The sequence below is a fragment of the Saccopteryx bilineata genome, chromosome 10 (genome assembly GCF_036850765.1).
Source record: "Saccopteryx bilineata isolate mSacBil1 chromosome 10, mSacBil1_pri_phased_curated, whole genome shotgun sequence".
NCBI lineage: Eukaryota > Metazoa > Chordata > Mammalia > Chiroptera > Emballonuridae > Saccopteryx > Saccopteryx bilineata.
The window spans coordinates 73,088,125-73,113,221 of NC_089499.1; the positions used below are offsets into that span (position 1 = coordinate 73,088,125).

The following is a 25,097-nucleotide window of genomic DNA, read 5'->3' on the forward strand; positions in this document are numbered from 1 at the left end:
TAGCCCAAGCCTTCTGCAAGAAGCACTGGGAAATGGGAGGAGACCTGGCTTGGTATCCTCGCTTGGCTCTTGGTAGTTGTCTTGTTATAAACATAATATGTACTTCTCTTATCTGTAAAATGACTAGCTAGGATTAAATCATGTCTGTGTCCCCCCTTCTAGTGCTAAGAATTTGACTCCATGAAAATTTCCATTTTCTCAGTTGGAATAGTTAGGTCAGTGGCTAATCGGTAGTTGCAGAAGCTAGGAGAAATTTGCCATCTTTTACATATGTGCCTTTACTGAAATCAGGTGATTTCATCCTCTTAGAAATAATGCATTTTATCCATATATAGTTAGTAGCTCTCAGTCATATGACAGTAGATTGTTACAAAAGTCAATATTTCTTCTAAAAATAGCTAATATTTTAATGTTTTAAATTTTCAACAAGTAAGAATAGTAAATCATGATATAATCCAAAACACAGATGTGGGCACAGAAACAAAAGACTCTTGGAGTAACGTGCAGTGAATCTGTTCTGCCAAGCTGGCTGGCTGGTCCCCAAGAAGCTTGTGCCTTTATTAGTCGTTCATTTATTTAGTAAATCTTTTGGTAGACAGCAAGTAGGGGTAGTTGACTCTAAGTCTCAGAGCTTTTCCTATTTCTAACTACTAAAATCTGTTACTACAAGCCATGCTCCAGAAAATCTGTCCCCATAAAATCTCCACTTGAAATCATAGCATCTGAGAACTTCTGGGCCCAGATCATCTTTGCTAAAGTCTGTCTGATTATTAGTTTCTGCACAAAAATGTGGCACTTGGTTGCCTTATTTAGGTGCCTGTCTTAACACCAAGAAAGCTGATAGGATGCACAGAGAACTGGCCTCAATAGCATACACATGATGGAGCACCTTTGCTATGTATGGGATATGTTGAATGAATGCCCCCTCACCAAACTACATCTATGACAGCTAATCACCTGTCATACACTAACTCACAGAAATTCTTTCAAGTAATGACACAACCCAGTCTATGATATGTGTATCAAACTAAATGTGTCAAAGCATTTTATACTCAGAACCACTTTAAGTGACAATCCACCAGCAATTTTGAGTATAGAGTAACAATAGCATAATGAGGTCTTGGATGTTAACAGTCTCTCCAGGTGATTCTTATGTACGTTTCAGTGAGAAGAGTGAGCCTGCCAAAGATATGCTGGAAATGAGCATGTGTTGGCACCTAGAATCTTTTAATTATTGCCAAGTTTTGAGTTTATCCTTTATGGATTAATAATTTCAAAATATTTTTCTCTCTTGGCCTAATTTCCTTTTTTCTTCAAACTTAGAGTTGTTTCATTCATCTGCACTCCTGGATGTCCATAATAAAACCAACTCAAATTAGTTTAAGCAGAAAGAAAATGAAGGGGATTGAGTTATGGAAGAGGCCAGGGGTAGCCTTGATTTCGGGCATGAGATCAAGACTCTGACAGGCCTTGATAAGCTGTGTCTAGAGGGTCACCAGAGCCTACAGTATGAGAACCTATCAGCTTAATAACATCAGCATCAGGAGGCCATCTCTGGCTTGGGAAGAGCAGAACTTTCATGCCTGACATTCATCTGTCTGCCTTGGATCGTGGGACTGATCCATTCACAAAGGCAAGAGCAACAGGAGAATGTCTGAGCTGACTGCATGAGCTGGGACAGAAAGTGAGGTCGTCCCCACCTGGACCTGGAATTGAGGGGGGCGATTGTTAAAGCGAGATCAGAATGGCGGGACCAGAGGGCAAGCAGATACAGAGGAAGGAAAGCCCACAGCCTGTCTCCTCAATGGTGGTGAAGTTTTGGAGGCATTGGTTGTGTCATAGGCGCGACACCCTCCATCCAACTTTGCATTACTTTTGTTTTGTGTGTCATTGGGAGCTACTGATCAGAGAAAGGTTCAAATTACAGCCTTCATTATTCCTCAGTCTGTGTTCGGTAAATCAGAAGTGTTTGCAGTGCAGGACAATCACTATGGGCGTTAGAAAGTGACTCCATCCCTGATTCTATGTGTTCAAACCTCATAGAGACTGACATTTGGCTCATCAGCCTCTAGAAAAAATATAACCAGAATGTCAGCACTGCCATTTGCAGATACTTTTATGACATCACCTCTTGATATTTCTAGTTAGTAAGAAGGCAGGAGACTCATACACTTAAAGCCTTCTTTTAAGACCCACGTTGAATCGGTCCACCCACATAATACTATCTGGGGGTAACTGTCTTGGTTTTTATAGGGGCCTTTTCACTTTTGCAAGAGAGACTCAAATCTGACTCATGGGTACAGCTGTCTCTATCTTTGAAACTTTCAGTTTAATTTGTACGTCATTGATCTTTGCCACTGTCTACCAAAAATGTTTTAAATAACTTATACAAAATGGACACTTAATGCCACTATTTCTGTGTTTTCTCACTAACTTCTTTCTTGCCTTGAAAAGTCCTCTCTTGGTGATGAAACCAAACAATACCTCCAGTCTGAGCATATAGCTCAGCCTCGGTTTTGATGATCTTAGTTTAAGAAACTTTGGGGTTTGGGTCATGATTTGTTTCCTCTTTGACATTTCTAAGACTGTGAACAATGCATTATTTGAGTGTGTTTTTCTCATCTTAATTGTTAGGTAAAACAAATTTGGTTCATCATTTTGATGTTCTCTATTAAAAAAGAAACACTTCTATCTGAATAAAACAGCATATAGTCAATTGTCAGAAAAGAAGTAAAGGATGAGGCTTTTAAATGCCTACAGTTTCTGGGATAGTGCCCAGTTTGGGGTATGATTGATGAATTCTCTCTCTTTTTGTCTCCCTCCTGCTTCCCCACCATTGGTTCAACAGCCGATTCGGGTGATCAAGAAGAGCACACTCTCCAAGAAACAGTGCTACCGCCGGTGAATAGTAGCCGCTTCGCCGTTCCCATCACGGACCCTTCTCAGAAGTTCCCTCAGTACCTACCTCTTTCTGCAGAGGATAATTTAGGTCCTCTACCTGAAAACTGGGAGATGGCCTATACCGAAAATGGAGAAGTCTATTTTATAGAGTAAAGTATACCATTATTTCTTCCTGAATCTCTCCCTTTCTTTTATTCTCCTTCCTTCCCTGTCTCTAGCAGCTACAGATGTAGATTAAATCAGAAACAGTTGATCACAGGCTGGTGGATTGTTTTACACAATTTAACAAGCTTTGTACAAAAAAGCAATTAGCATGTCATCCTAGCCATTGAGCCTGAATAGCTTGAGAAAACATATGGTTAATAATTTTTTAATTGAATTTTGTTGGGGTGACACTGGTTAACATAATTTTACAGGTTCCAGGTGCCCAGTTCTATACCTCTTTGTAAACCATATTGTGTGTTCACTACCCCGCAAATCAAATCTTTGTTCATCATTATTTACCCTCTTTCTCTCCTCCACCTTCTCCACCCTTTCTCCCCCCTGTTGTTGTTCATGTCCATGAGGTTTTCTTTGGTCATTTTTTGCTCTATTCCTCTACATCCTTCACTCAAACCCCCTGCATACACAGAAACGGGCAGCTGTCGGCCTGTTCTCTATATATGAGTGTTTTTATTTTGCACGTTAGTTAATTTTGTTCATTAGATTCCACTTTTGAGTGAAGTCATGACACCTGTCTTTCTCTAACTGACTTATTTCAGTTAGCATAATGCTTTCCAGGTCCATCCATGCTGTCAGAAAAGGTAAGAATTCCTCTTTTTTATGGCCACATATTAGTCCATTGTGTAAATATACCACAGCTTTTTAATCCACTCATCTACTGATGGACATTTGGGCTGTTTCCAGGTTTTGGCTATTGTAAATAATACTGCAATGAACATAGAGATGCATATATTCTATCAAATTAGTGTTTCAGTATTCTTAGGTAGGTATATTCCCAGATGTGGATTGCTGGGTCAAAAGGCAGTTTCATTTTTTATTTTTTGAGATAACTCTGTACTGCTTTCCACAGCAGCTGTACCAATTTGCATGCCACCAGCAGTGCATGAGGGTTCCCTTTTCTCCACATCCAGACTAGCACTTCTTGTTTGTTGACTTATTGATGATAGCCATTCTAACAGATGTGAGGTGATATCTCATTGTGGTTTTAATTTTCATTTCTCTGGTGATTAATGACATTGAGCATCTTTTCATATGTCTATTGGCCAACTGTATGTCCACTCTGGAAAAGTGTCTATTTAGGTTCTTTGCTTATTTTTTAATTGGATTGTTTGGTTTTTGGTATTAAGTTTTATAAGTTCTTTGTAAACGTTGGGTATCAATCCCTTATCAGATGTAGTGTTCAATAGTGAGCAGTGTTCTCTCATTCAGTGGGTTATCTTCTCATTTTGTTGATGGTTTCCTTTGCTATGCAAACAATTTTTAGCTTTATGTAGTCCCATTTGTTTGTTTTTTCTCTCGTTTCCCTTGCCCTTGTAGATATATCTGAAAAAATATTGGCATAAGAAATGTCCAAGGTTTTACTGCCTATATTTTCTTCTAGGATTTTTATAGTTTAATGTTTAATATTAAGTCTTCAATCTATTTTCAGTTTATTTTTCTTGGTATAAAAAGGTAGTCTAGTTTCATTTTTTTGCACATATCTGTCCAATTTTTCTAACATCATTTGTTGAATAGACTGTCTTTACCCCATTATATGTTCCTGCCTCCTTTGTCAAATATTAATTAACATATAGGTATGGGCTATCTATTCTGTTCCATTAATATAGATGTCTGTTTTTATGCCAGTACCACGCTGTTTTGGTTACTATGGCCTTGTAGTATAGTATAGTTTTATGTCAGGTAGCGTGATTCCTCCAACTTTGTTCTTCTTTCTCAAGATTGCTATGGTTATTCAGGGTCTTTTGTGGTTCCATATAAAGTTTTGGTTCTACTTCTATGAAATACAACATTGGTATCTTGATAAAATTGCATTGAATCTAAAGATTACTTTGGTAATGTGGACATTTTAATGATGTTAATTTTTTCTTTCCAGGAACATGGTATATGCTTCTACTTGTTTGTATCTTATTTCTTTCTTTATTTTTTTTTGAGTGTCTTATAATTTTCTGAGTACAGGTCTTTTATATCTTTGGTTAAATTTATTCCTAGATTTTCTGTTTGGAACATCTTTCCATGGATGTCAGTGGGGTGATTGTATTGCTGTCAATCTTTTTCTTTATGTCCATCAAAATTTTCTTTACAGTTTGACCAGGCAGTGGCACAGTGGATAGAGCGTCGGACTGGGATGCAGAGGACCCAGGTTCGAGACCCCGAGGTCGCCAGCTTGAGCGCAGGCTCATCTGGTTTGAGCAAAGCTCACCAGCTTGGACCCAAGGTCACTGGCTTGAGCAAGGGGTTACTCAGTCTGCTGAAAGCCTACAGTCAAGGCACATAGGAGAAAGCAATCAATGAACTAAAGTGTTGCAACAAAAAATACTAATAATTGATGCTTCTCATCTCTCTCTGTTTCTGTCTGTCTGTCCCTGTCTATCCCTCTCTCTGACTCTCTCTGTCTCTGTAGAAAAAAAAAATTTTTCTTTACATATTTAGGTGCTCCTACATTGGGTATGTAAATGTTTTTAAGGGTTATATCCCGTTGTTGGATTTTTTTTTGTCATTATTTTGTGGTTTTAAAGTCTGTTTTGTCAGATGTGAATATTGCTACCCCAGCTTTATTTATTATTATTATTTCCATTTGCATGAAATTTCTTTTCCCATTCCTTTATTTTAGTCTGTGTGTATCTTTTGTTCTGAGGTGGATCTTGTACAGACAGCATATATATAGGTCTTCCTTTGTTGTTCAGTCAGCTACCTCTGTCTTTTGATTGGAGCATTTAAACCATTTACAGTTAAAGTGATTGTTGATAGGTATGTATTTATTGCCATTTTATTTTTTAACTATGTTCTGCTTTTTTCTTCTTTTTATTCTTCCCACTTCCTCTTCCTCTTCTTCTAGCAGGCCCTTTAACATTTCTTATAGTAATAGTTTGATAGTAACAAACTCCTTTAGCTTTTTCTTATCTGGGAAGCTCTTTATTTCTCCCTCAATTCTAAACCATAGCCTTGCTGGGTAAATTGGTTTTGGTTGTGGGCCCTTGCTTTTCATCACTTTGAATATTCATGTCAGTCTCTTCTAGCTTGAAATGTTTCTGTTGAGAAATCAGCTGAGAGTCTTTTGGGGACTCCCTTGTAAGTAACTGCCTTTCTCTTGCTGATTTTAAGATTTGTCTCTTTGTCTTTAATCTTTCCATTTTTATTATGATGTGTCTTGGTGTGGGCCTGTTAGGATCAATCTTGTTTGGTATTCTCTGTGTTTTTACTGGAGCGTCTTCTTCCTTCACCAGGTTCGGGAAGTTTTCAGTCATTGTATTTTCAAATAGGTTCTTGCTCCCTTGCACTCTCTCTTCTCCTTCAGCACTCCTATGGTACAGATGTTGTGTTTCATGTTGTCCCAAGGTCCCTTAAACTGTCTTCATCTTTTTTAAGTTATTTTTTCATTTTGCTGCTCTGATTGGATGCAAATCCAATTGGATGGTTTTTTCTACCTTGTCTTCCAAATCGCTAATTTGATCTTCTGCTTTATCCAACCTACTGTTTATTCTTTCCAGTATATTCTTGATGTCGGATATTGTATTCTTCACTTCCGACTGGTTCCTTTCTATGGTTTCTATGTCCTTTTTTATGCTTGCTACCTCTTTGTTGAGTTCTCACTTTGTTCCTTGAGCATCCATATAACCATTACTTTGAACTTTATGACAAATTGATTATCTCCATTTCAGTTAGTTCTTTTCTTGAAGATTTCTCCTATTCTATCATTTGGGCCTGCCTTTTTTTCTCCCCATTTTGACTGCCTCTTTGTGTTTATTGAATAGATCTGTTTTGATTCCCAGTTTTGGTGGGGTGTACTTCTGCAGTAGGTGTTCTGTCAGGCCCAGTGATGCAAACTCCTTAATCACCTGAGCTGGGTGCTCCAGGAATGTGCCTGTGTGGGTTATGTGGACCCTCCTGTTGTAGTTGAGTCTTGATTGCTATTGACCTGTTGTGTGTGTAGGATCAGTTCTCAGGCCGGCTGACTGTGAGACCCTACCTTGATCAATGCCTGGAAGCTGCTGTGCAGGTGCTGACCAGAGGAAACAGAATTTGTCTCAGCTGGGTTTGGTGCCTGATGATATCTCCTTTTGGATATGCTGCCTGTAAAGCTAATTGGATCCTGCTTTGTCATTGTCTGAAGCTGACCACTGGGAGTGTTAGCTCTGGGTCTCTTAGGAGGGAGCCTGGTGCAGGCCCTTGTAAGATGCTGCCTGTGACTACAGCAACCTGTTTGGAGCTACAAACGATCCACAGTTTGGGGCTGCCTCTGCTGGGAGTAGGTGCATGAAGAGAACCAAGCTGTACACTAAGAGCAGCTTTTGCCAGTGCAGAGCCTGGGGAGCAGGTCAACAAATAACCCAAGTCACCCTGAGATCCACCTTTGAAATTATGTTTATTAGTAAAGAAAAACTATGTTGAGGAAAGGAAAAGAATTCCTGATACAGAGTAATATGTGAAACTTAAATTCTTGAGAAAGAATGCACCAATAATTTTTGCTAAAAACTGACTTGATAAATTTGAAAAAAGAAAGTTGGTTATTTTGATGGTTTAAAAATATTTAGTGAAGACCTAGGACTATGGCTTTTAGGAACATGTAGTATTTTCTTAATTTTTGTAACCTAATTTAGCTTTTAATCTGTGCTAATATTTTCTATTAAACATTGGCCTAATGTTTAATATAAAAATTATGCGACAGTATGGCTTTTGTAAATTATATATCCTAGTTAATGAGTTTACAGGTGTCCTTTATTCTGAAGAACATTATCTTAGAAAATCTTACGTTGAAGAGCAAAGATAAGTTTCTGTAGAATCTGATGTACATTGTTTTATGTATGTGTGAATATTTACTCTACAGTTTATGAGGAATCTAAGAAATAATGGAATTGAAAAGATGATTAAGAATCAAGCATGGCCTAGCAAACCTGGACATTATATAGAAAACAAAAGTAAAGAGACTTTGAAAGGAGGAAACAATAGGCAGTCTGGCTAGGGAGTTTGGGATCCAAGAAATACACAAACAGTTCCCTAAGTGTCCTTTTTATCTTCTGCAATCTACACTTGGAGCTGAAGAAACAGTAACCCAGAAACACCAACAGGTGGAGAACAAAAAAAGAAGCCCTAATAACAACTTGCTCTCTCTAGTCAAAGGACCAAGAAAGGGGCAGCCTACAAGACAAAACTTTTATTCAGTAACTGCTAGACTCTAGCTAACAACAGAGAAAAACCTGTGGTCCTGCCCCTGCTAGCAAAGGTCAGGTGGGGAACCTAGTCCCCAACCCTCAATAGAGTGTAACTAGGAGACCAAACCTCTCTGCCAGGGTGATGTAAAAAAAGGCTCAGAGAAAGCTGGGACATTGATTATAGCCGGACAGTAACTAACATCCCCCTTTCTCTGTGTGGACTTAGTGGAGGCCATGTGGAGGAAAGCCAGGACCCTCACACTGACCTAGAAGGAATGAGGCAGCCTCTCCTTCCTTGCTAGGATGGTTTCAGAGGACGTTTGATGGAGAGACAGTATTTTCACCACCATCCAGTGGTAAAGAGGCCCCGCCTTATGAGTGCATGAGAAACAAAGGTTGAAAATCACTGCTCTAGAAGACAGCTGGGCAACATCTTTACCTTCTCCACGGTTTTTCTTGGCCCAGGTTTTGTTTATGTTAGGTAATCTTGGGTTGCCTTCACCATATCTAAACTGTGATTTGGGATGCTGCAACTCATGATACATGTATTAGCTGCTTTGGGCCACTTGCATGAATTGAAGTAGTTTCCCATTGATATAAGAATTCTTATGTAACTGAGTGAACTAGCAGCCTTCTTTATAAAGTTCAGTATTCAAAATTTAAGTCGTAGCAATTTTAAAATATACTGCTCACAAAAATTATTTTTTATTTAATTTTAATTTTTGTGAGCAGTATATATTGTAGTTTGCTCTTCAGCAAATGTAAAGACTGAGTCTAGACAACAGTAGGCAGTATGATAAGGGGTATCATTTGGAACTCATTTTTCAAAAATAAAACTGGTATTAGGATTTCAGCTCTCAGTAATAGGATGGTTGTATCTCATGTTAAGTAGAAAACCCGCCGAAGATCTTTCCTTGCGCCATTCTATCATTCCAGACTCAGGCTTGCTTCTGGCCCGGGTCTGCTCGTGCCAAGTATCTTCAGTGGGTGGAAGAGCAGTGTTCAGGAGGGTATAATTCTTTTGTCATTGGGCTCTGTGCTTTTCCTTTTCAAACATATTCCTTGTTTGTTTGTTTTTCTGGATTTTAGCCATAACACAAAAACAACGTCTTGGCTGGACCCTCGGTGCCTGAGCAAGCAGCAGAAGCCTCTGGAGGAGTGTGAAGATGACGGTAAGGGGCTTGGAGACCCTTCATTTTAAAGCCACATTTTAAAGAGTTATAGCAAGGTCAACCAGTTTTAACAATGAGTTTTTAAAAAGTAACCCAGTGTCTAGTAGATGCACTCAGGTCTCTAAAAGTGGAAGAGAAATCAGAATTGTTGTAAAAGGATGATTTGTTTATACATAAAGGCAGATATATATAATCATATCCCCATTGGAAACAACTTCACAATCAGAAGCTATTCACATGAAAATACAAGCTCTGCCTTCAGAAACCTGAAGAAAACTGTAGAAATTCTCTAAGAAATACAGACTTACTATTGAACCCTTATTCTGTATTATGAAAGTCTTAGGGGGAACATCAGTAGCTTTTCTCAAACCGTCCATGTTTTATAACTGTTATTTTCTGAGTTGTGGTATAGAGAAAGTAGATATTGGCTTCTTTGGAAATCTCTGTATAATTTAGAGTATATCCTAAGTACCTGAAAAGTGAACTTTTTTTAAGAAAGAGGCTGAAGTGTCACCCTAGGTCAGTGGTTCTCAAACTTTTTGAAGTCGGGGTGCATTTAAAATCCTACAAATAATTGTAGGCACACTATATACAAATTTCTGAGAAATATTTTATATTAATTAAGTCAAATATTAAAGAAAAAAATATAAAGTCCAAGCATGCTTTTTTGGTAATTAAATGAAATAAATATGACAAAATTAAATTTATCCTGACATTAGAAAACATTTTTATGTTACATTTTTTGAGTTATGCTTTTTAGAATTTGTAAAAAAAAAAGGGGGGGGGGAGTTAAAAAAAAAAAAATGAAAAAAGTTATCTTTTTATATATATAGTTACATTCTTAGTAAGATTTAGTAAATTCGGCAGGTCCCGGAGCAAATGTGTTAAGTTTTTTCATTCTTGTGTTTATGAGAAACATGAGCCTGATATGTCCTAGCGATTTCTTCAATATTTGGGCATATATTTGAAAGGCAAACTCTCATTTCCTCGTCAATACATTGAAGAATTCCTTTATTTTTACTCCTAATTGTGTTGAGTGCAGAAAACCTCCACCATACATCATCTTAACTTTACACCAAACAAAGGATATAAGAAACTTGCCTCCAGTCTTTCCAGGGAACATGGGGGGTAAACAATCCAACACCACAGCTTAACAGCCTTTTGCAACCTAATCAGGCAAGTGAGGTGAGGAATTGGGCAGACTGTCAGCTTACAGCCAATTCCCCCACACCTCTATCCTCCAAAAACCCTGTTGGTGTTTTGGTCCCCAACAGGCACATATTTCTCTGGAATCCCATAGGGTGCACCTGGGAATCTTCTAGGGCACACACTTTGAGAACCACTGCCCTAGGCCCACTCTCCTTGTTAGTCTCAAAAAAGAATCAACTGGCTTAAAAAGTTAGTGTTTTAGAAAGTTTCTATCAAGGCTTTGGAATTTCTAATTACTTTTCCGAAATGGAAAAAAATTAAGACAGAACTAATGTGTTCTTTTTCAGTACACTAAAGTCTTCCCAAGTTCTACCAAAATTACTTTTTGCCATGGATGAATTAAAAGAGAATGGTTTGCTTTGCTAATTGCTCTTCATTTCTGAAATTTGAATTAGTATAATTATTGAATACATATTTTATTGTAGGGTAGTGAAACTTTATTCATTTACCCTATGAGGTAGAACTGTTATGTATATATGTACCCTTGAGTTTTATTTGAAAACATAGGCCAGTAAAGTAAAATACTGTCAAAATATTGTACTCCAAGATTCTTCATTAGACATGGACTGCAGATTACGTGAAGTGAAAGTAGAGTTGTGTGTTCACATTGATCTGACTGACTGAGAGCGAAGATACCAATCCTTTGAGAAGGCATGACTGAGATGCTTGTTTGATTTTGGTTGCTTAGTCCATTAGTGAGGAAGGAATGAAACAGGTGTGGTGAGCTGCATTATTTTACATGCGTAAGGGACAATGGACTATCCTGATTTTTCAAATATTTTGTTTAATACGTAATACATATGTGTTCAATTTTCAAAGATCAGAACATAAAATACATCAACTTTAAAACCTTATGGAATAAGGCCCTGGCCGGTTGGCTCAGTGGTAGAGCATCGACCTGGCATGCAGGAGTCCCGGGTTCGATTCCCGGCCAGGGCACATAGGAGAAGCACCCATCTGCTTCTCCACCCTTCCCCCTCTCCCTCCTCTCTGTCTCTCTCTTCCCCTCCCGTAGCCGAGGCTTCATTGGAGCAAAGTTGGCCCGGGTGCTGAGGATGGCTCCATGGCCTCTGCCTCAGGCGCTAGAGTGGCTCTGGTTGCAACAGAGCGACGCCTCGATGGACAGAGCATTGCCCCCTGGTGGGCATGCCGGGTGGATCCTGGTCGGGCGCATGAAGGAGTCTGTCTGACTGCCTCTCTGTTTCCAACTTCAGAAAAATACAAAAAAAAAACCTTATGGAATAAAATTTAAACTTTATTTGAAGCCTGATGATTTTGAATGCACTTCAAGCCCTGCTATTACCCTAGGGTCTTTCATTTCAGCATTCACTGTAGTTATACTGGGAATGTATGTAAATGCTTGTTAATATAATGTTATAGGTTGTAGAATGGTGGTTTTCAACCCTTTTACACTGGGGACTGGTGAAAATAGAATTATTTCAGGGACTGTTAAGGCAGAAATCACCCTGAGAATAAGCAAATTCGACTAAGGTCATTGGATTTATAATTTATATCAGGCTCGTTAACTTTTGCCAACTGGCATGAAATTTCTGACAAACCAGCACCAGTCCACGGATTGACAGTTGAAAAACAATGTTGTAGAAAACACTATAGTAGTTTTTTATTGAGAAAAAGTGCTAATGCAGTAAAAGTATTGAATAGAATTACTGATTGAGTTTGTTATCAAATTTAATAAATTTTTATTCTTGGGTTTCTTATCATTGGTATTAATGTTATTTCTTTTGGAACAGGTATATAGTCATACCAAATACATTTAGTTTAGTAATTATGCCTTCAACATTTGCATTCTTATATTCTTTTTATAGTAGGAATTATATGTATGTTTGTGCACCTGTATACACAATGTAAATACATTACCAGGTTATATCATCATGACAAGTATAGTTCCCATACCTGTATTTTCTGTTGCCAGTTAACACAGAGCTGCCTTGAATTATTGTTTATATCATAGCACAAGGAAGAGTAACATTGTTGTCACAGTATTGTTTCTGTATCTCTTTCTACTCTGTAGATAACATGCTGCATGCCAGTTAGATGTGCATTCTTAGAATAGTCTCTTAAGTCCCACATCTGTGTATTGAGTGCCTCCTATATGTTACATGTGCTATAAAACCTCAGATGTATAAATGAACACAAAAACAGAAAGCCATGCTCCCAGAGAACTTAAGTTCTAGTCATCTTTCTCTCTAAGTCTTCTTGTTAAATTCTACATATCCTTCCAAGTATAACTCAGGAACTATTTGCATGACCTTGCCCAGATGAGATTAGTCACTCTATTATATGTCTTACTTTGGTGAACTTATTACAGTTTTAATTTGATTTTTATTTCCATGAGCTTTGCACTAGTCTTCCCCTTTAGAAGGCTAGAGATGTGACTGTGCTCACTCTGATATCTCCTGTACAGTGCTGGGCATGTAGTAGGTCTCATTAAATAATTATTGAAGAAATGAATGAATGCTCCCAAAGATTATTAAATAATATCCAAATGACTGTTTTCATGAAAAGTTTTCTTTTTTTTTCTTTTTTTTTATAGGGATCGAGAGTCAGAGAGAGAGATAGATAGGGACAGACAGACAGGAACGGAGAGAGATGAGAAGCATCAATCATCAGGGGTCTTTTTGTTGCGACACCTTAGATGTTCATTGATTGCTTTTTCATCTGTGCCTTGACCGCGGGCCTTCAGCAGACTGAGTAATCCCTTGCTCCAGCTGGTGAGCTTTTTCTCAAACCAGATGAGCCCACGCTCAAGCTGGCAACCTCAGGGTCTCAAACCTGGGTCCTCAGCATCCCAGTCCAATGCTCTATCCACTGCGCCACCGCCTGGTCAGGCATGAAAGGTTTTATGTAAACTACATTTTGTCTTTGAGAAACAATGCCAGTGTCAATCACTGTTGGCAATTCTATAGTCTTTTTTCTTCTTTTTTTCTTTTTGTATTTTTCTGAAGCTGGAGACGGGGAGGCAGTCAGACAGACTCCCGCATGCGCCCGACCGGGATCCACCTGGCACGCCCACCAGGGGGCGATGCTCTGCCCATCCGGGGCGTTGCTCTGTCGCAACCAGAGCCACTCTAGCACCTGGGGCAGAGGCCAAGGAGCCATCCCCAGCGCCCGGGCCATCTTTTGCTCCAATGGAGCCTTGGCTGCAGGAGGGGAAGAGAGAGACAGAGAGGAAGAAGAGGGGGAGGGGTGGAGAAGCAGATGGGCGCCTCTCCTGTGTGCCCTGGCCAGGAATCGAACCCGGGACTTCCTCATGCCAGGCCGACGCTCTACCACTGAGCCAACCGGCCAGGGCCAATTGTATAGTCTTTAAATAAAAGGTGTAGAAGGCATTTAGGGCTATGTTGTTTATAAGCCAATAATTAATTCATTTCTTTCATCAGTTTGAGAAATGTTTAGTCCCTATCATGTACCAAAAGTGCATTGGGCACTGAGCCAGTTGCGGTGGTAAAAACAGCCTTGATGCTGGTTTTGTGGCACTCACGTGGAGGGGATGGCACCTGCTCTGTAGCTGGAGAGACCTAACACATCAGCGCCTAGTTGTGTGCTGTCCTGTGTTCTCTCTGCAGGTAATAAAAGGTTTTACTGACAGCAAGAGAGATCAAGAATGAGAAGAAAGGGTCATGACTTGTTTTGCTTATTGAAATTATCGAGAACATTTTCATTCTAGTTTTCTAGGCTGTTTCACTCAGAAATCTTATATAAAGCATACTGCTTCCTTCAGGGTACTTCCAGCTTTGCTTCTCTAATATACACCATCATGACAGAACTCATCGTTGTAACACTTTTTAAAAGATATTCTCAATTTGACCTCACCTTTTATTTTTCAGGCAGCAGTATCACTTATAAGTTAAGTAATGCTTTAATTGAGTATAATTGCCTTGCTGATTGGAGGATTATTGAAGGATTCAAAGGACTAATATTAAAAGGTTTAAAAGCTTTGTTTGCTCTAAATAAGGTCTCTAATAAGTGACTTTTTGCTTAAGAACACTGAAACCACAAAGGTTTTTATCAGCTTTTACAACTGATCAAACTCTATTTTGACATGCAAGGAAATGAGCCATATAATTATGTTGCCAATATCAATGCTTAACCATTTTGTGATTTATACTGAGATCTCAAGTTTATTAGCCAAGCCAATGAAATAGACATAACACAGGTAAAGACAAAATCAAGCGATGTGTTTGCTGCTATTTTTCTGAAGGGAGTTTCTTTCTTGGTGCTGGTGTCTGAATTTTTCTTTCTCTCTTTTCTGTCTCATTCCTGCTATTCCTTTGGAGAAGAAGGGGTCCACACGGAGGAACTGGACAGTGAACTAGGTAAACTCTCCAGCCTGCTGCTGCTTCATGACTTGCCCTGAATGCTTTTCCTCCCATGAACTGCCTGACTGCTCAGTTTCATTAGTTTGCACTTCTCTGATGATTTTCATTCCAGTTTATCCTCATAAGGTCAACCTGGCAATGCTTGTGCCTGGATGCTGACACATGCAGAGTTGTAGTAAATTATGTCTACAAAGAAAGTCTGAGTGAATTGAGACTACAACGAGAGTTCACAAATGGGTGCTAGGCATTCTAGGAATTGCAGGGTTATGGAAAGCCTGAAAGGATAGATGCTTGCTGTGTCCCTTGAATTCTCTCATATAACCTGTCGGCTTTACTTTGTTATTTCTTTGGTGTGGGAAGTTACCTACATGGATAGGACAAATAAAACAAAACAAGCAAAAACCTATGAGACGGATTCAATGATCATTACAGGAGTAACAGTAATACAATAATTTAGATGACTATTCACTGAATAGTTTATGTCTTTAGTATTGTGTTGTTATTAAGTCACTGGCCACATGTTTGTAGCTATAGTGAATTGCTTGAAAACCAGATACTAGGTTTATGTATACTGTTTTCCTTAGAGGGCATGTAGCTATGTAAATCTACATAGCTTGACTCCCCTAGCTATTATAGTTTAGAAATAATTTACATTGGCAGAAAATGTCAACTCTTTTATCTTTGCTGTTAGAATACATTGAGTGATATTCTCTGCTAAGTTAACTGTTCAATGTTCAGCTTTGACCAATGTTAATATCAGTTTGCATTCCGTTCGATTCCTTTGCAGAAGGATGGATGGGAAAGGTCAGGTTTGGGCAGAATGCCACAAGAAAGTCTTGGCTGGTTGAAAATTGACCTAGTATATTTTTAGAATAGGAAATTGTTTAACATCAATATTAATAAAACTGTACTGAAACAATTGAATCAGCCTAGCATTTTAAAATTGCTTGAACTGAAAATAATAAACATGTAATATAGACTATTATTGTCATTCAGTGCTGCTATGTTAGTATGGATGGAAATAGTCATGGTTGACTGGAGTTATGATATACCAGAATCTGCTCAGTTCTCCTCAATGTCTGGAACATATCCTGTTGTAATTGATGGGTATGCCCATGATGATCGATAACCATTGCTAGATCTAGTTTTAAACATGATTATTAAGTTATTTTGTGGTCATGGTAGGAATGACTTGAGATTCAACCTGTGTAATAAAACAATTTTAAACTATTTTTTATTTTTTTTAAATTGTCAGTCCAGTGATATTTGAGAAAGTAATTGAAAAAAGGCAGAACTAGGTTTTCCAGACATAAAATGAGTGCCTTAATCACTTGTTGAACCAATTCAGATCACTCTTGCTGTCAAACCAACACATGTGAATGCCTACCGCTGTCTGTATTGCTGGGGAGGCGGCATGGCTGAACGCAGGGTGCGTGTGTACTTACTCCTATGCAAGTTTGAATGCTGACAGTTTTAGGAAAGAGGTGTCTGTTTTCTTTTTCCAATGTAACTGTGATATTGTGGGAACTATGCTTTTACAGACTCTAATTAATAAGTTTTAATGCTGTGTAGCATTCCTCCTCGTGGTCATAGTCACAGTTTTGGGAAGTAGTTTGGAAATGGAAGAGATGATGCTTGGATCAGATCCAGCTGCCTGGCCTCAAATCCCCCGCATGCTGGCTTTATGACCTTGGGCAAGTCATTCATTTCTTAGCTTCCCTTCCATTCTGGAGCTGAAAGGGGGGTCCTTGGGTTGCTTTTTGAGGAAACTGAATGAGAATGTGTCTTAGAATTTGTCTCTGTGATCAGCTCATATTGCTCTTACCAGTTTTATTATTTATTACCTAAGTCCCTCTTGTTGGACTTTACAGTACTTTTATAAGACTTGATAACACTTTTTGCCTTTAACATGGGACAGCAGAGGAACATGCTACCACAGAAACGGGCCAAGTGTGTTCTTGTGCGTGGAGTAGAAGTAAGGCTCTTGATTTTTGCCTGTGTGTGTCCACCACACACACATACACATGGACTTTATTTTATTTTATTTTTGCATTCACTCTTCATTCTGTTGACAAGCTTGTTACCCATTTTCTTAATAAAATGGTCCTGATCTTAAACAACAGTGACTGTCAGGTTTTCAGTGAACAATACAATTCCAGATATGACAAAGAAACCCTCTCTGTAATCTGCCTCTGAGAGGCGGCGTTGTTGGCATAGGTTTTGGACATAGATCACTTGATTATAGAGTTGTCATTTCTGAACTCTGTTGTTTGATGGGGGTCAGTAGTTCCATTATGCACTTCAGGTTTACAGAATTGATCACATCCTCTATCACAGTACTCCCAGAATTGAAAGACACTTGCAAACCTTTTGGAGTTACAGGGTATTCATGTGCTGACACCAACTAGAGAGATAGAGAGGATGAAATGAGGTCTCCCCCAGTCAAAACTAAATCACAGTTCTGAAATTCATCTCTGATTAAGAACATGACTTTCAGTCTGTGTGCTGACAAATCCTTTTGGAAAGAACTTGGAACATCTGACCGCTCCATACTTGCTTCTGTGGTGGCGATTGTATAGCATGCAGCTTCAGACGCAGGACCAGCCAGCAAGTAGATAACACATCTGCCCTGTTCCCTGTGTGCTTTCCGGAACAGCTGTCGTTGTTTGAGCCCAGGTGCCAGCCAGGTGCTGGGGAAACATTTACAAACATCTTCATTTAATCTGCAGTCGATCTCTGAGGTAAATCCAAGAGAAAGATCTGCTTCCAAGATGTTAAATAATGGCTTACTCCAAATTTATGAGGTGGTGGAGGGCGCTAAGGTTCATCCCAGATCTGGGCAACCCCAGTGGGTCTCGACTGCCTGAACAATCTGGACCCTGCTGTACAGTCTGGTCTGATGTCCCATAGTTGTTAAAGGGGCAGCGTGGCTTTTCAGGTAGCTTCAGAGTTTTGGTGAAAAAAAAGAAAGTGGTGTCATCTTTTCCTGGGCTTCAATATTTGCTGCTATTTTCAGTTCTTTAGAACCAAATGGTAAATTTGAGAACAAACATTTTCTTTTTTAATTAATGACCCATTTCTATTTTAAGCGTTAGGGGACTAATTCCTATTATTAAATTAATCACCACTTTGGAAATGAGAAAGCAAAATCATTCAATTTTAAATGAGTTTTCCTTGAAAAACTGGAACATTGTTGGAGTTTGCTAATCTGTCCCAGAGATGTGTTTAAGTTTACAAATGTCCAAAAATTCTAGTAGACCGACATTATTCTCCTTGTTGACTGGGTGACAAGACAAAGTCAGAAGTGGCACATTTTCTTCTATGTATCTTGGACCTCCATCAAAACACCTGCCATTTGGCATTTGAATTGTTTGCTCAGATGTGGCACTTGTCATTATCTTTATGCCCTGGCATCTGGCACACTCTCCGGCAGACAGGAGGCACTCACTAAATGTTGGACAGATTAACAATGAAATGAATTGAGCTTTTAGAATTTTTAACTATTTTATCAAAGATAATAGTGCCAAATGTTTAAGTTTGCTGATTTAGAAAAGAAATTTGGTTCATTAAACATAAGGCAGTGCTTTCCACTCAACCATTCTCTGTCCCATGCCAGAACAAATGTGGGACTGTGTACCAATTTGCAATTTTTGAATCTTTAGTTTCCCAACTTTTTGGAAATATTTTCCTGGATAATTTTAATTTAAATGGTAATTTCCAGCTTTGTAAGGGGAAACTATTTCCCTAGCATTTGATTTGCACTAATTAGCCCACGAGACTGCATATAAAAATGCCAGGTTTTATCAACATCTGCAGATTGGACCTGTCTCACATCTTATTAGCTTACATCTCCCAAAATTCAAAGACTTTGATAAAACCTACTAAGAGTATTTTTAAAAGGACTAGAAGAAAGAGAGAAGACCTTATCTCTTTGTTTGCAAACATATAACATGGAGCAAAAACAATGAAATTAATGTGTCTTGATGTGCAGCTTAAATTTGAGCAAAACAGAGTTTAAGCCTGCGTATTAAGGAACACACCTAGGACCCCATTTTAATATGGAGCTGTTTGTGGTATTTATAAGCCTGGATAAAATGGTCACTATGTGAAAATAGTGATCAGATAATTCCTTGAATTAAAAAAAAATCTAGTATTTCAAAATAAGTGATATTTCACTCAGCCATAAGAAATGATGACATCAGATCGTTTACAACAACATGGATGGACCTTGATAACATTATACTGAGCAAAATAAGTAAATCAGAAAAATCTACAAACTATATGATTCCATACATAGGTGGGACATAAAAATGAGACTCAGAGACATGGACAAGAGTGTGGAGGTTACGGGGTCGGGGTGGGGGGAGAGGGAGGGGGTTGGGAGGAGGGGAGGGGCACAAAGAAAACCAGTTAGAAGGTGATGGAAGACAATTGGACTTTGAGTGATGGGAATACAGCATAATCAAATGTCAAAATAACCTAGAGATGTTTTCTCTGAACATATGTACCCTGATTTATCAATGTCACCCCATTAAAATTAATTTTAAAAAAGCGATATTTCAGGTGTTTGTAATACTCTATTCAAGTTGGTCTTAATGGCTACATCTAGGACTAATACTTCAGTTTGGAGAACTGTATTACACAAGCTTGCCTTAACTGTGTATCTATGTATGTATCTGGGTAGCTTTCGAATTATGTAGAATAATTGTTCTATGCCTGAAAGAATTGTTTGATAACACAAAACACAACATAGTTGCTTCTTTCACCAAGTAGATTATTTGGCACAGTGGGCTTTTTCTCAGCAGATTCTTCCAACGCAGTTCACTGTTACTTATTAATAAAGTTCCAACCTTTGATATGAAACCTTACAAAGTAAAGTCCAATAGAATACAGTGGGGTTTCCAGAAAGGCACCTATAGCTTCCAATGCCATTTACCACATTTAAAAGAAATAAAAGCTAGTGAGTGCTTGGAGAGCAGGACCAGTGTTCCTGCTTTTGTAGGCAAACTGCTGGTGAAGATAGGCCTGTCCAGATTTAGCAGCTGAATGACAGATGCATGCAGTTCAAACTCCCAACTCAATGTGGGCATTTCTGCTGGCTCAGTAGCATTTTAATTAGGAACAGGGGGAAAATAAGATGCAAATTTTATTTTATACCAGGAAGAGAAATAATAGCACTATTGTATTGAACATGAAAAGAAACTAATTTCTATCCAATTTCACTTTTATGTTAAGGTAGTCTAGAAATAAAATGAGAAAACTATAAATATTTAAGATAGGAACTAGGCATTCAAGACAAATTTTAACTATATTTTTATTAAAATCTAATTTAATTATTGATTTAGAATGAAGGCATCCAGGACTGCATTTTATTAAGTTTCAATTGCTTTTGCAAAATAGCAATAAACAATTGTTCTTTGTGTAGAAAAGTACACTGATAAAATAAAAGCAATGCCTGTGTTTCTTTTAGGATACACAGTTGTAATTGGATTTGAGGCACTTTTCTGAGTTTGTCTTTTTGCCTAATACGTTAAAAGTCCCTAAGCTCTTTAAGAATATGCTCTTCTTTCTCTAACTATTTTATTTTTTAGAACTGCCTGCTGGTTGGGAAAAGATTGAAGACCCTGTCTATGGTATCTACTATGTAGAGTAAGTGCCCATTAATCCATGCTTCAGTGTGTACCCCTGTCATTGTGTACATTTATGCCAAACAGAGTTTACCATCATTAATATGTATAAACTTAATTTTATAGTGAAAATATATGTTATCAATATAATGAATGAGAAAATATTCCCCGAATCTGAAGATAGCGGATTATATTATACAATTTATGAGGGGCAAAGCTGTGTGGTTTAGTATGACTTTACCAAGACCCAACATAATCCTGGCCTATGGCAGGCACTTAGTAAGTATTAGTTGAATGAATGAATGAATGAATGAATGGATTAATGAATGAGTGAGTGAGAAAAGCAAAAATTCAATAGATCAAGTAAGTAGAGGCTGTCTTCAGGAGGAGAACCTGCTTGCCTATTTTTTGCTCTGCTCAAGTCTGAAGTTCTCAGTTATTACTTACTTATTCATTCAGACTTCAAAATAAATAGGCTTTATTTCATTTCCCTGAGAAAGATGAGAAATAACTAACAACAGATCCTTTGAAAGAAACAAATGCCATATGAAAGTTCTGTCATCATAACCCTACCTGTCACCATGAAGATAACAGGCAAGCTCCTTGTCCCTCCTGCTGCTGACAATGGAAAGTCATCTGTGTAATACCCTAGTGATAAGAACATACGGTGCAAAAAGTGCCAGGTCGTAAGATGCTCAGCATCTTATTGCAGAAAATCAAGAGTTTGCTATAGCAAGTGTCCGTGGCCTGGCTCACACTGCCACCTCTTTCCTAATGAGAGGATTGGTGATTTGGAGCACCAGAAAGGCAAAGTCAGCTGTTTCTGTCACCTTCCTAAAATGAAATTCCATTGTGTACCCAGCAGATCATCTTTCTCAAACATGTTCAGTAGGATTCTTGCCTATTTGGGGCTCATTTTGAGTTCTCCCTGAACTAAAATGTGTATTAAGAGAAAGGGAACAGGGGACCACAACTTTGATGAAGAGACTTGGTTTGAGTGGCAAGTTGTTTTCTTATTATACACTTTTCCACCCCGTGTTTTATTTAAATCCAGTGCCTGTTAATCTTAGACTATATCTTAGCATGACATTACGTACAAGAGTTAGGAAATAAACAATCAGTCCTACAGTAGAAATTAGGAACAATTAGTCTATTCACCCTATTTGACAAGCCTGCCTCTAAAAAATAAAGCCCGACCCTCGCTGATTGGCGCAGTAAATAGAGCATTGGCCCAACGTGTGGACATCCCAAGTTCAATCCCCAGTCAGGGCACACGTGAGAAATAGTCGTCTGCATCTCTTCTCCCCCACCCCTTCTCTGTCTCTTCCCCTCTCACAGCCAGTGGCTCAATCGGTTCAAGCATCGGCCCCAGACCGGGGTGGCCAGGTGGATCCTGGTCGGGGTGCATGCAGCAGTCGGTCTCATTATCTCCTCTCCTCTCACTTAAAAATAAATAAATAAAAAATGAATGAATAAAGCCTGGCTTTAATTAGTATTTTGATTCTAAATAATCACATAATAGATGTGTTCCCAAACTTTTAAGTAAAGTATGATTTTGATGAAGAAAACTAAATATGTTTACACTTGTGTATATTTGTATAACATGTGTGTACATATACACACACTGAATAAGACTGTGTCAAACGCCACCTGTGTTCATATGTATGTGTGTGTTATATGTGTGGTGTGGTGTGTTGTGTGTGTGTGTGTTTTACCGTGGCCTAATTAGTTTTGGAACCATCTGAAGTATCAGGGTCTTGTCACTTTGAACTCATCACATTTGCATAGGTTAGCTGCATGTGGAGTCTTTTTTTGCCTAAAGCTTATACTTTTAATCCTGACTCCATGTCTATTGATTAAAATAGTTGACAGATGTTGGTAGAGTCCTTTTAACTTTACTATTTGGGCAAATGTTTATGCTTCCATGAACTCTCTAGTATAAAGTTACATAGAAGTTCTGGCATTAGATGTTATAGACATCATTACATCTCTTTTTTAATCTCTTTTTAAAATAATTCTAGTCTATTTCTTGCTGAATTAAAGCAACTCACCCGCGAGTTGATTACTTGAACACTGGGAGTCCTGGGGTGTGAAAGCAGGCGGTGTATTAAAGATTTTAAAATAAAATGTGTGTGTATAAATCTCACAATACAATGCTTGGTACATAGAAGCAGTAATATCAGAGACCATTTTTATTTCCTCTTCCTCACTGCACATTTGACACAAGATGGTCAACATCTCAGACCATCTGCTTTGCTCGGTTCTAATCATGGGACTTGACCTGATTGGCATTTTGCTTATGGGCTGAAATATTTCCTAACTGGATACTGTCTGCCTTCTGCTGCAGCCACATCAACAGGAAGACACAGTATGAGAACCCCGTTCTAGAAGCCAAGCGGAAGAAGCAGCTGGAGCAGCAGCCCCCGCCCCAGCAACCACAGTCAGAAGGTTGGCTTTCTCTTGATCTGTGGGTGCAGGTGCGCAGGCTGAGCCGGGTGCTGACACCCCTGTGTGGCCGGAACTGACCTGAATGAGCAAGTCCTTCTGCGCTTCTGAGGACTTAGCGTCTTGGAGGGAGGAACACAGAGCTCCCAGGCTTCCTGCCCTGGGACCCAGACAGCGCACGTCGGGGGCCCAACCCAAAGGCACCAAAGTCTCCACTTTCATTTAGAAAGGAGCCGTCTTTAGATGGCAGAACATTCTGATGGCAAAGCGTCCTCTTGCCCCAGCGGCATTTGCACAGCTTCTGGTACCTAAGTGCCAACCGCTTTTAGCTCTTTAACCTTTTGAGTAGTGAGTTTTTTTCACGCTCGCTGACCCCTGGGAGTGTTGTTTTTTGTTTTTGTTTTTGTTTTTTCAAAAAATGAAATTAGTTTCAGTTACAGTTTTATTAACTTAAAATCCTGTTTGTTTGATAACCTGTTTATGGAAACAAGAAAAACATACATTTTCCTTTCTTTAATGTTGCCTTACACATTTTTAAAATAAATCGATCGTACTTTGAATGGTCAGGAGGCACGAGGACATACATGAACGGTCATACTACTCAAAGGGTTAAGAGGAGTCACCGGGTATGAAACTAACTTTTGCTTTTAGGAATATTCCGTGGAGGCATCACAGAAAGCTGCTGATTTGAGAGCTTTCTTAATCAGAAGTCAATTCGTGCTCTGTAGAAATATGAACAGTTCAGGAGTGTAAAACATTAAATTCTTTCCTACTCGCTCCCAACCCATTCTGAGCAATAAATACTGTGCAGAAATTTTCTAGAGATGTACAAATATGCATATTTTAACAAAAAGATCATAATTTATGTATATGCATAAACTTAAGTTTTATGACCTGTTTTTCTCACATATTTCTTGCACATATTTCAGTTGGTTAATCAAAATTTACCTTACAATTTTGAATGTCTGCATTATATTCTATTTTATGAATGTCTCTACTTTATTTAGCCATCTGTTTATTAATAGATACTTAGGCTTTTTCCAGTGTTTCACTGTACTCTTTTAAAACAATAGGTTTAATACACCCTCAATATAACATAAGAATATCGATTACACAAATGTCAAATATAACACTTATAATATTGAATATAATAAATATAGACCACATATGGAAGCTGGGAAATTTTTGTGCCAATAGGCATATAGTAAATTTTGTGGACTTTGTGTGAAAACAGCTCTAGACAGTATGTGAACAGGTTGGCATGTCTGTCTTCCAATAAAGCATTATATATAGACACTGAAATTCAAACATCATGTAGTGTTCATGTGTCATGCAATCTTCTTTATATTGTTTTCAACCATTTAAAAGTGTATATTGAGTGGGACACTTGAAATCATATCAACACAATAAATTAAAAATTAAAATAAAAAAAATAAAAGTGTAAAAGCCATTTTGACTCGTAAGTTGTATAAAAACAGGCATTTAAGCCCGATTTGATCTTTTGGCCATAATTGACATAGACTATATTTGAGATAGAGAAGGAGAATTCACATACTAAAAAGTTCTCCTTTCTACCTTAATTTCTTCTTTATTTAAAAAATCATGTTTTTTCATCTTTTCCCTGAGCTAGTGAAACTTGATAGTGTTAGTAGAGTTTGGAGGATTCTTAATTGAATACGTGAGCTGAGCTGGACAGGAACTCATGGGTAAATGTCAAGTGTCACTCACTGAGTCACTGCTGGGTCTCCCAGGGGAATAAGACTAGACTTAGGGTCCAGGAGTTCAGAGATGATAGGAGACAGCATCCCAGCAGACTGAGATTGACCTTCATGCCCTCAGACAGGCTGGCGTAGCACACCTGCCCCTGTCTCCTTTGCTGTAGAGAAGTGTCTTCCTTATTGGTCTGGCTCTAGTTTGCTCTGTCCTTCCTGATGTTTTTAGTCTCACTGTAGACTCTCCAGCCAGAGAGAACTGGAGATGGATTGATTATATCACAATATTTCTATCCTCAAAGGTCTTAGGAAAGAGAGA

At 38.5% G+C, this 25,097-nt stretch overlaps 1 protein-coding gene across 13 annotated transcripts in view; it reads left to right on the forward strand.

The window, feature by feature from the left end:
* Positions 1–25,097, forward strand: part of MAGI1 (membrane associated guanylate kinase, WW and PDZ domain containing 1) — a 761,634-nt gene that overhangs the window by 638,390 nt on the left and 98,147 nt on the right. For 10 of the 13 annotated variants that reach the window (XM_066245932.1, XM_066245933.1, XM_066245924.1 and 7 more), the window contains 5 exons: positions 2,849–3,050; positions 9,363–9,445; positions 14,956–14,991; positions 20,586–20,643; positions 22,969–23,069. In XM_066245932.1, the coding sequence (XP_066102029.1) occupies positions 2,849–3,050; positions 9,363–9,445; positions 14,956–14,991; positions 20,586–20,643; positions 22,969–23,069 (480 nt within the window). The remainder of the gene's footprint in view (positions 1–2,848; positions 3,051–9,362; positions 9,446–14,955; positions 14,992–20,585; positions 20,644–22,968; positions 23,070–25,097) is intronic. The other 3 variants (XM_066245926.1, XM_066245927.1, XM_066245934.1) reach the window with 1 other exon arrangement.